Genomic DNA, 12,168 nt, shown 5'->3' with positions numbered 1-12,168 from the left:
ACAGGTAGGCAAGATGTTAACATTGCAAAACGCTGGATCAAGGAGGCCTGAGACCTCCCCTGGACAGGTCTTTGGAATCTCCCGTGAATTTAACCTGCAAATCTATGATTACTTCAAACTTAAAAGTTTAAAAAACGGGAAGAGGAGCAGATAAGAAGGATAAGCCAATTAAGGAAAAAGCGAATTAGGAAAAGAAAATTATTCCTAAAAGCTCACCAAGAGCATTGGAACACAGGTGTGTGTGTTCTCTCTTCTGCAGAAAACTTTGGGGGATGGGGATAAGACTAATCTATAAAATTACATGCTGAAGCAGAAACTTTTCTCCTGAAAAATTTGCTTCCCTTTCCTGTTCTTTCATCCAAGCTACTGTAATGAGGTTTCTTGAGGCATCATTCATTAAGGCTTTTTGTTCATCAGCAGATTGTATAAAATCGATTTTATTTCCCAAAACATATTCTTCCTTCCAGCTGTTTAAGTCAATCCAGAATGTCTGCATTGACTCACTGAGGCAGGGCGACCAAGTATTAGACTGTTTTCAACAACACAGTTATTAATTCCATTAATAAAGAAAAAAGTTGTGAATTTGAACTTTATCTCCCCAGTCTCTATCATTTTTTAAAAACAGATTAACTGTGTACGTGAAATCTGCAGGTTACACTCATAACACAGATCTCAGGAACCTACTGTTTTTGAAATCAGGAAGATTATCTTTTCACCATTATATTTTATTCCTTATTTGCTTCTTTTGAAGAATGTAAAGTTGTGTGCAACCATCAGTAAACAACCAGCCTTCACCCCTAACAAAATTCCTAGAAGCATGCTTAACTGACCTCTGGACTGGGACATTTATCAAGAAAAATTTACCACACATATATTTCAACCCTGTTGAAACTGATCTTCTAGCCTCAGAAATGTTATCAACTCTATCAATGAGTTATGGACCATAACAATGAGCATTTCTTTTTTTTTTTAATTCAGGTTAATGTGAAGGTACCAACGACCAAATCACAATATTTGAATTTGTTAGGTAGAGTCTCTCTTGTAGCTACATCCTGCACCCGAAAGGTGTGCCATATACTCCTACATTGTGCCCATTCAGTGGGAGCACCCCAAATGCCCTCTCCCCTCTCTTCCCTCCTTTGTTCCCCTTTCCCCCCAACTTGAATTGAAATGAGTTTTTCTCCTATGTGGGCATGAATTAGATGGTCTACTGGTTTCATGTTAGTATTGAGTACGTTGGATCTTTGCTTTTCCACTCTTGTGATACTTTACTAAGCATGTGTTTCAACCCCATCACATTAATACAAAAGATGAGAACGCAGCCTCTTTGGAAAAAAGTAAAGAGAATCCTCAAGGAACTAACATTAGATCTCCTATTGGACCTCACACTTCCACTACTGGGCGTCTACCCAGAAGAAAAGAAAATCATTTTATCATAAGGACACGTGTACTCGATTATTTATCACAGCTCAATTTACAATCACCAAGATGTGAAAACAACCCAAATGCCCATCAATTTAGGAATGGATTAACAAACTGTGGTATAGGTACACCATGGGATACTATTCAGCCATAAAAAACATGAGTATTTCTTTTTTTTTTTTAATTGAATGGTAACTATGTACATTAATGCACTTCTGGGGTTTTTACATGCAATCTGAAATACTTCCATCAAACTGGTCAACACAGCCTTCATGTCATTTTCTCAGTTATTGTTTTAAAACATTCACATTCTACTCTTAGAAAGATTCACTTGTACCCCTATAAAAACCTGAGTATTTCAATGAACTTTTTTTTTCAAGACCACTAATAAAGCTGTGAATCCCTAAGGCAGTAAGGTTTCTAAGTCAACATTAGAGTTCTATCATTATACAATATTTCAATCATAAGAGATTTATTACCTCAAATGTAATAATGCTTGGATTACGGCATACAACGTCCCATTAATACTTATTTTCCCTGTGCTACATAACAACTGTGACACAAAGGTATCCACTCTCAAGATACCCCTTCTCTTCAGCTCCCTGCTACTGTCAGCCACCTGCACAGGGCACAGCCCTTTTACAATACCAGGAAGTCTACTTTGCAACAAAACCCACACAGCTGGTTAGGAGCAGGTGTGGACCAACGGAACTAAATCGATTCTGTCTGGAGGAATTCATTTCTAAGTATTTCAAAATGCCAGATCTCGCAAACAAAATCCCCCTTTTCATTTGGTATTCCCTTAAAAGGTACAAGATTTCAGAGCTGTTTCCTGGCTATTTTTAATTCTAAATTCCTAGGACTGTGGAATAGTAAGCGGGCTTTCGGAGGTAATAAAGCACTTCTCTCAACACTTTACCTGCAATGTTGTCTCAATGCACAGAGCACACACAACCAAAGACACAGAATTTCCTTTGACCACATGATTTCTATACTCCAAGGTAGAAATTAAGCACCACAATCGTTCTTTAAAAAGAAAAACTTTCAGTGAATGTTTTTCTAGTGTCGCACTGTAAAACTCCCCTGAACTTTTTCCCCGTTTTGTTTTAAAGCAAACGGTTCACCTTAAATCAAAGACCATGAAATCTTTATAGAAAGATACTGGTCTTCCGGTCCAGTGGCTATATTGAATTAGTTGCTTTAAATAAAAAATGTCAAGTCACTTGTCACGTTCGTCTCTTGACAATCCATCACACTAACTGTAGACGGCTCCCTTCTCCTTCTGCGTACGTCCTTTTCCTTCCTCTTTTCTCTTCTGTGCCGGTTTCAGTTGTGGCTCCTGCCTGGGAATTCATTCACCAAGACAAACATCTCCCTTTCCAATATATAATATGTATATTCTTGCCTTAAAAATCAGCCATTTGTTAAGAGTAACAATTTCTATACTTATCCTCATGCTATGAAAAGTTGCTGCTGGCCTTCTTGCAAACACTTGTTAACAGACTACGTGACGAGGTAGTTTAAGGTTGTTTCTCCATGAGTGCAGTGGGGATGGAAATGCCTGACGGTACACTACATTCTTGAGGTCACTGTCAAGAGTTCACAACACTGTGCCTCCTCTACCTCTCCCCAGCCACCGCACACACGAAGCCCTGCGGCTGTGGTGCCCTTAACTTTTCTACCCCTAAGTAATTTGACAGTAAAAATAAAGGGACTGGGCTTAAAGTTATTTCAATCTTTTTTTTTTTCCTATTATGCGTCCTTTTTTGTCCAACTACAAAAAAGTCAGTGTATTTCATTACTAAGTCTTTTTCTCTTTCCCATGAAATAAAGGATATTTTGCTCTGAAATTATGCTGACTTATATTCCTTGATTTTTTAGTGTTTTTTTTTTTAATTTAGGGAGGAATAAATCTATATATTCTAGTAGGAGTTTAATCTCGATTCTCCCTCAAGGCTTAAGATTGAACTAAATACCTTATAATTGTGATTGCTTGATGAGCTTCTCAGAACCTTAAAGAAAAGCTGAATGTGGGAAAACGTAAGGCGTGTTCATCCACATTCAAAGGCTGCTCCATCCTACCATCATGTATGTTCTTTAAGGGCAGGACCTACATCTGATATTTTCTAACTCTCCACATTATTCTGTACATACTGGATACTCAACAAATATGGTTTACTATTTTGTCTTTAGTCTCTACACTGAGGCCTTTGAGAGATCTGGGGCCCTGGCTGAGATCACTGCAAATCTAATGCTCTCCTAATGGCGTGGCAAGGACTCAGGAGTCTAAAACCCATTTCAGAATGTGTTACTAATTTCCAGTCTCCTCAGGAGACAACTAACCCATTCAGCAACTAATTGTTATGCTACAAATTGCCTGTTTTTTGGATGTCAGTAAAATCCACCGGCTAAAACACTTGCCTAAACCTACCCATGGTTTCTATTTTGCATTTCTCAGTGTGTGTAAAGATACGGATACATCAACTTTATGAGAATGTCATTACTGCTGCTGTAATTTCAAGTATCATAATCATTATATAACACCATAAATAGATTAAGGAACTAACCCAATACACTTTTGCAGACTCAAAAAAAAAATCATCATAGAAGGAACTAGAAGAGATGACGATGCTTTTTAAAGATGGACCAACATTTCAAATGATGATAAACACCAAGCAATTAAGCTGCTCAAAAGTCAACACTTAAGGGTGGCGCCTGTGGCTCAAAGGAGTAGGGGGCCGGCCCCATATACCGGAGGTGGTGGGTTCAAACCCAGCCCTGGCCAAAAACTGCAAAAAAAAAAAGTCACTTAAAATACAAGCATACCCTGAAACTTTGCAAAGAAAAGAAAAAGTCACTTATACAAATATATTTGTAGCAGAGTCATCATTAGGCAAAATTTACTGTGTACACTCTCTATACCAGACACTTCATATCCATTGATCCTTACAAGGTGAGTGTCATTCCCAATTTAAAGAGAAGAAAATTAAAGCTCAAAAAGTCACTCAACTAGTGTGACAGAACTGAGACCCAAACCCAGATTTGCCTACCAGTGCTCACTGCATTCTAACATCTACACCACACAGAAACTGACTAAATGACCAAACATAGTGGAAGATTAGGTAAATTATGGTACATTTCCTTAATGTAATTTTATGCAACTATTAGAAAATAAAAAAGGCAGCTTGTAGTTTATACTTCTTTGGCTGAGTACTGTGTTTAGATTTCATTTGATACTTCCTTAGCTGAGTTTTGTATACACAGTATTTCATTTAATCTTTTCCCAGCAATTTTTGTAAATATTTCTATTAACCCCATTTCTGAGATAGAGAAACAGAGGCTTAGGGTTAGGAAATGGCAGAGCTGGCAGAGACAACCAGGTCAGCTTGCCTACAAAGCCCATTTTCTTAATCATTACATTAATGTTGCTATATTATACCATAGCTGCCAGACATGAAGCTGGTAGAAGACCTCCAATACTAGAATTCCTTCATTCTGAGTCTTGTGCTAAAAAGAAATGAGGCCACAAAAGCACCACTCAAAGTTAAAAGGATCAGCATTGATATCAATGGTCTTTGCAGTAGGACAAATAACTTCCCATTTGATTCACACTAGCATCTAAACCACAGTAACTACATTCACTTTTTCTGTTTTGCTAAAATGTTTTTAATTTAAAAAATAAAGTTTCGATCAAACATTTTTTTGTCTCTGCAGATGAATAATGAATTGTGTTTCCACTGTTGCTAGTAATGAAATAGTTAAATCTCAAGGGTATACCCTGGTGGATAGTTCCCTCAACCATCTAAAGAGAGGGGGGAAAAAAAAAGGTCACAGTCAGTTACTCCCGTTAGACCAGTGTTCACCAGAACATCTGCAGGTTCACACACTCGCTCTACTGTCAGCCCCCCACTTGCCACAGTCGTAGTGGGCAGTCAGTGACTCTTCCCCAAGTGCTGGCATTAAATACCCGGTTTAGCAGCAGATTCAGAGAGGGGTAAGCAGCCCCTCTGGCCTTCAGGTAGGTCCAATATCTTCATTTCTACCAAAGCTAAAAAATGGGAGCCTATGTTTGTAAACTGTAAGGGAATGATAACGCCACACTTTGGGAAGCCTGTTAGGTAGCCTGTTAGTTACTGAGTATCTAGATCTCTAAAGAAATTATGTAGAATTTGGAAAACGTGGGGCGTTCTCAGGCTGCTTGCAAGGATTTAATTCCCAGGCCTTCAAAGCATTATTATTTATCTCATTGTATATAAATCCTTCTCTGGCCTCAGTGTAGGAAAGAAGACCTAATCTTGGTTTTACTGTGGGCAAAAATTCAATAGTGTATGCCTCAAACCTGATTAAACGTGCAAGACAGTGTTAATTCGTGCACTAAATGCCTGCAGTTACAGGAGGGTACCTGCTATTCTAGAGCAGTCAGGAAAACATGGGCAGCACTGATCAGCAAGATTCAGTGCTTCAGAGTACAGTCTCTGTCTTTCTCTGGGAAAAAGAAAAAGTCAGTTCAGGCACAGGAAACTACAAACCCAGACTTCATACCATTAGTCCTCTTTTTATACTCCACTGTGCCCTAGCTTCACAGTGAATAAATGAAAATCTCCCTGCTGAGAAATGTTAGCATGGGGTTGGGAAAACGGTATAAGTTTACTGGTCTTATATCTCTGTCTTTTAAAAGGAATCTTTAATGTGTTGACTTTGAAACTTCTCTCCGCTGAAGAACAGTATCTTATTTTTAAAATTCTGCCTGTTTTTATCTAGCCTATTTAAAGAAAACACTTCAGTCGGTTATTTTAGATCTAGTATCATCTTTTAAAGACTCTTTTTAAAAACCAAGATGTGACTAACATAGTCATATTACAACCATGGAGGATGTGCAATAAACTACTCCAGTGAAAACATATCAGTAAAGCAAAATTTCAAGAACTCAAGAAATAGGACAAAATATGTGAAAACACTTTCAAGGTTCCTGCTTATTCTTTAAGTACATCTGCTTAAAATGGGTAACTGAAAAACTCAATACACAAACACTTTAACACTGTTACGGGAAGGGGTAACTCATCTGAGCAAGAGTAAACTTTACCACTGTTCTCAGGAGCCTGAAATTAGGCAGTGAACCAAGAGCAGAGCATCAAAGGGAAAACAGGACAAAGAGACTATTTCAAAAATCTTTAGGGACCTAGACTAAGCTACCAAGGTGGCGATCTTCCTTCTGTCTTGCCCAAGAAAATATTTCTGTTTAATCTACAATGATGTCTTCACTTACAAGAAGCCAAAATCCCTGTAGCAATCTGAAAATTAAGCCAACAATAAAAACCATTCTTTTAAAAGCTTGTTGTTTAAAAGCAAGTGTTCTTAGAAAACCCCCTTGCATCTGAAATGCATTCCCCCAGCATAGCCTCCTTTATATCTCAATAACAGTCATAACAATCTTGATGGGTGTTTGATACAAGCGGGCTTTGGTTTGGGTACCCCCTCCACCCAAAATGGAATAACTCTCTCATCCTGCTGACCTTAATCACTTATCACTTATGGTTTTATTTTCTTTCTTTCTTTTTAGGGGGGGAGGGGAAGGCAGAGTCTCACTTTGACGTCCCTGGTAGAGTGCTGTGGCATCATAGCTAACAACCACCTCAAACTCTTGGGCTCAAGAGATCCTCTTGCCTCAGCCTCCCAAGGAGCTGGGACTACAGGCTCCCACCACAACACGCAGCTACTTTTAGAGATAGGTCTCACCCTTACTCAGGCTGGTCTCAAACTCCTGAACTCAGGCAATCCACTGGCCTTGGCCCCCCAGAATGCTAAGTTTACATGTGTGTGCCACAGCACCTGGCCATGACTTTTGGTTTTCATTTGCTAACTTGAGAGTCAATAATATTTTATTCCCATGAATAGCATTTTCTTAGTTGCTCAAATGCCTTCTCTTATGTATATTTGGATAGGCCATGAATAAATAAAACACTTGCCCAGATTATTTCAAATGTGGGGCAAGTTGCTGAATCTACAAATTACCATGGGTCGGGGAAAGAGAGAGGCTTGCGTTTACAATTTTGGTTATAATCCTTCTCAGTCACCATTTCCTCATTTTGTTTAATAACCCACAAGATGATTGTTAAAAGATCACACCTTGGGGAATGTCCCAAGTAAAACTAAAAATCATAAGAGATTATTTAGCTAGTGATTACATTTGATCTACAGAAGTGCTTCCCAGGAAAAAAAAAAAAAAGAAAAATCTCATTAAAGTGACCAAATGGCCCAAAGAAACTTTGCAGGATGAATAAAAATAAATCATAGCATCAAATAAAATTTGTGGAGTACTTATGTGCCACACAATGTGCTATGTGGTTTACATATGCTATACCATTTATTTCTCAGAACAAACCAGTGAATGAATACTAATTTATTCCCATTTTGCAGATGAAAAGAACAGAGAGAAAAATAATTTTCCCAAGGTGGTTACACAGCAGCTAAGTGTTATTGCCAGATTTGGACTCAGAGACTCCAATTTCAGGGCCTGAACATTTAATTAGCAGTAGAGAAAGTATGACATGAAAAATCAAGTATCTTCCATTAAATAATTTGAAAAACCACCAGCACCCCCACCATCTATTAACATATTTATCCACTTCTTATTTGTTCAAAAAAACTAAAAGAAAAAACTAAAGAAACTAGTTCTAAGTAGTTTATCCATCTACACCTGATTTTCAGATCTTAAAGCCCCCCCCCCCCATCCTCTCCAACATTTAAAAATCAGCTGCCATCACTGGCAAGGTATTGTACACTAAAAACCTTACTCTTGGCTAAGTTCAAGAATAATTATAATAATAACTATCGTGTACTGTATGAGAAGCCCTGTTCTAAGTGCTTTACCTGTGTTAAATAACAAATCAAGACCAGGAGGTCACTTTGTAAGCCCAGAACTTTGAGAGGCCAAAGCAGAATCACCTGAGCCCAGAGTTGGAGGCTGCAGCCAGCTGTGATTGAGACACTGCACTCCAGTTTGGACACCAAAGCAAGGCACTGTCTCTTTAAAAAAAAAAAAAATGACTAATTGTAACTGACACCAATACGAAATAGGTAAAATTATGTCAATTTTCAGATGAGGAAACTGAAGCACAGGGAGATTAAGTAACTTGCCCAAAATCGTGTAGTTAGTGACAAAGGATTTGAATCCAGCCAGCCAGTATTCAGTAATCCCTACTCTTAGTCACTGTTTTATACAACGTTTGAAGCAGATTAACAATTTACTCTTCAAAGTCAAGGAATCTGTATTGCTTTGTTTCCTTTAACATTTGGTGCCTAAGGCTTTATGCTACAAACAGGGGGTGTATTTCACATCTCTCCAAGGTAACTAATAATAAAATAAAAATTAAAAATCTATCAAGCTTGCTTCATCAGGTAAATACCCCTTTGTTATAACACCAATATAAAATCATGAATAATTGGAACACGTCTTTGCTCAGTGCCTGCTTACTACAGAATTGTTAGAGAATTACCTCAAAGTGGTTGTGCTGGAAAGAGATCTGAAACAACAGCCACTAACTCTATTTTCCTAGAGTAAGGAAGAAGGGGAGATGTGTTTAGGAACAAGGTCTGCTAAAAGAACTCTTAAAAACAAGAGTAAACGCGGTAAAGAAAACCGAGGGCCTTTTTAAAATGCTACCCGTAAAAATCAAATAATTGTATTTCTATTTCCAAATGTTGGAGTGGTAAAATCATTATCAGGCACTTTTCTCCCCTGCCCTCTAGGTATTCAGGGGCTCATCTTTTGGTTCTGCAAGACAGTCACTGCTTTTGCCACCTCGCAACCCGCTTCCCTCCTCTGCCCCAGCAACCTAGGAGCCAAGAGGGTTCAATTCTGAGCCGCACTCTGAAGCGTCCAGGCAGGAGTCCGTAGTGACACCTCTGCCCTGGCGTCCCTTCAGATTGCGGTTTCCAGGCAACTGCACTCAGACAGAAGCAGTTCCTACTGGGTTCCCTATTTCAGAGTCCCCAGGAGAGAGGCTCCAGCAGTACTTGGGCAGGGGGTTGCCCGACACCGCGCCTGCTGCTGTCGCCTTTCCGTAACCCGGACGCTGACGCGGCCACTCTCGCCTCCCGTTCCCTTGCTTTCCCCCTCAGTTCCCACCCAGTCACTTCGCACCTTTGGCGTCTTTATTCACAAACATCCTAGGAATCTCTTCTTATGGAGCAACAAAGACGAATCAGCCGTAGCTGCACATCCCCTTGGAGAACGGATTCCTGGGAAATGTGGTTCTTTGGGCAGACGTGTGCTGTAACTTTTTAGAGAAAAAGACTACAATTCCCAGAAATCTAAGGGAGTATAGTCCATCTCTAAAATATGTCCCAGTTGTTTGGAGGAAGTTAGGCAGGAAGGTTCTGTGGGTCTTTGGTAGCTAAACTTGCATCTTGCTCATTTGGTCCCACTGTAAGCTTGTGGGAGGACGTTTTCTTTAAAAGGGCTTTTTACATGTGAGGGAGTACAGCGATTTACATGGAGAAATTCTATATCTAAGTCATTTTATTTTGTAAATTCTTTCAGATAAAAGATCTACCCACGATCAGAAAATATGTCCCTGCAGATGGTAACAGTCAGTAACAACATAGGCTTAATTCAACCAGGATTCTCACTGATGAATTTTGATGGGCAAGTTTTTTTCTTTGGCCAAAAAGGCTGGCCGAAGAGATCCTGCCCTACTGGAGTTTTCCATTTTGATGTAAAGCATAATCATCTCAAACTGAAGCCTACGGTTTTTTCCAAGGATTCCTGCTACCTTCCTCCTCTTCGCTACCCAGCCACGTGCACAGTCAAAGGCAGCTCAGAGTCAGAAAAGCATCAATATATCATCCATGGGGGGAAAACACCAAACAACGAGCTTTCAGATAAGATATATGTCATGTCTGTTGTTTGCAAGAACAGCAAAAAAGTTACTTTTCGCTGCACGGAGAAAGACTTGGTAGGAGATGTTCCTGAAGCCAGATATGGTCATTCTATTGATGTGGTGTATAGCCGAGGGAAAAGTATGGGTGTCCTCTTTGGAGGACGGTCATACATGCCATCTACCCAAAGAACCACAGAAAAATGGAATAGTGTAGCTGACTGCCTGCCCCATGTTTTCCTGGTGGATTTTGAATTTGGGTGTGCTACCTCATATATTCTTCCAGAACTTCAGGATGGGCTATCTTTTCATGTCTCTATTGCCAGAAATGATACCATCTACATCTTAGGAGGACATTCACTTGCCAATAACATTCGCCCTGCCAACCTGTACAGAATAAGAGTTGACCTTCCCCTGGGTAGCCCAGCTGTTAATTGCACAGTTTTGCCAGGAGGGATCTCTGTCTCCAGTGCAGTCATGACCCAAATTAACAGCGATGAATTTGTTATTGTTGGTGGCTATCAGCTTGAAAATCAAAAAAGAATGATCTGCAACATCGTCTCTTTAGAGGACAACAAAATAGAAGTTCGTGAGATGGAGACTCCAGATTGGACCCCAGACATTAAACACAGCAAGATATGGTTTGGAAGCAACATGGGAAATGGAACTATTTTTCTTGGCATTCCAGGAGACAGTAAACAAGCTACTTCAGAAGCATTCTACTTTTACATGTTGAAATGTGCCGAAGATGATGTGAGTGAAGATCAAAAAACATTCACAAACAGTCAGACATCAACAGAAGATCCAGGGGACTCTACCCCCTTTGAAGACTCAGAAGAATTTTGTTTCAGTGCAGAAGCATATAGTTTTGATGGTGATGATGAATTTGACACCTATAATGAAGATGATGAGGAAGATGAGTCTGAGACAGGCTACTGGATTGTATGCTGCCCTACTTGTGATGTGGATATCAACACTTGGGTACCATTCTATTCAACTGAACTAAACAAACCTGCCATGATCTACTGTTCCCATGGAGATGGGCACTGGGTCCATGCCCAGTGCATGGATCTGGCAGAAAACACACTCATCCATCTGTCAGCAGGAAGCAACAAGTATTACTGCAATGAGCATGTGGACATAGCAAGAGCACTGCAAACCCCGAAAAGAGTTCTACCCTTAAAAAAGCCTCCAATGAAATCCCTCCGTAAAAAGGGTTCTGGGAAAATCTTGACTCCTGCCAAGAAATCCTTTCTTAGAAGGTTGTTTGATTAGTTTTGCAAAAGCCTTTCAGATTCCAGTGCATTGAATTTTTTCATCTATTTTAAAGGATCATAATGATGACAAAAATTGTATTTCTATTTTTGTTTAATAAAATGCCTATGTTTTCTTTTAATTACATGAATTCAGTGCCAGGTGAAAATGCTTATAATGCAGTGCTAACTTTGGTCATACTAGAATCTACACATTTTGAAAATATTTTACTCAAGTAGTTATTCATTTATTCTTAATTGAGAGTTTCTTTTCTGATATTTTTCATTCAAGAAATCTTAGGGCAGCACCTGTGGCTCAGTGAGTAGGGCACTGGCCCCATGTACCAAAGGTGGCAGGTTCAAACCCAGCCCTAGCCAAACTGCAACAACAACAACAAAAAAAAATAGCCAGGTGTTGTGGTGGGTGCCTGTAGTCCCAGCTACTCAGGAGGCTGAGGCAAGACAATCGCCCAAGTCCAAGAACTGGAGGTTGTGAGAGCTGTGACATCAAGGCATTCTACCAAGGGTGACAAAGTGAGATTCTGTCTCTAAAAAAAAAAAAAGGGAAAGAAAAGAAATCTTAAACACAGATGCCATAATAACAATCAAAGTCT

The 12,168-nt window shown here is 39.5% G+C and overlaps 2 protein-coding genes across 4 annotated transcripts in view; one reads left to right on the top strand and one right to left on the bottom strand.

Moving 5' to 3' along the window:
• Nucleotides 1-9,644, bottom strand: part of CUNH11orf74 (chromosome unknown C11orf74 homolog) — a 63,881-nt gene extending 54,237 nt beyond the window's left edge. For 2 of the 3 annotated variants that reach the window (XM_023509322.1, XM_023509320.1), the window contains exon 1: nucleotides 9,566-9,644. The gene's annotated coding sequence lies outside the window, so the exon portion shown is untranslated. Of the gene's footprint in view, nucleotides 1-8,918; nucleotides 8,948-9,565 lie in introns of those variants that run through there. The other variant, XM_023509323.1, reaches the window with a different exon arrangement.
• Nucleotides 9,645-9,992: 348 nt separating this feature from the next.
• RAG2 (recombination activating 2) lies at nucleotides 9,993-11,576 on the top strand. Its single transcript, XM_023509313.1, has one exon. It carries the CDS (start codon nucleotides 9,993-9,995, stop codon nucleotides 11,574-11,576), a length of 1,584 nt encoding a protein of 527 aa, XP_023365081.1.
• Nucleotides 11,577-12,168: the final 592 nt, after the last annotated feature.

This window comes from Otolemur garnettii, unplaced genomic scaffold, assembly GCF_000181295.1.
Source record: "Otolemur garnettii isolate 467f Iridium unplaced genomic scaffold, OtoGar3 scaffold00001, whole genome shotgun sequence".
Taxonomy (NCBI): domain Eukaryota; kingdom Metazoa; phylum Chordata; class Mammalia; order Primates; family Galagidae; genus Otolemur; species Otolemur garnettii.
This window is presented reverse-complemented; position numbering and strand designations above follow the sequence as displayed.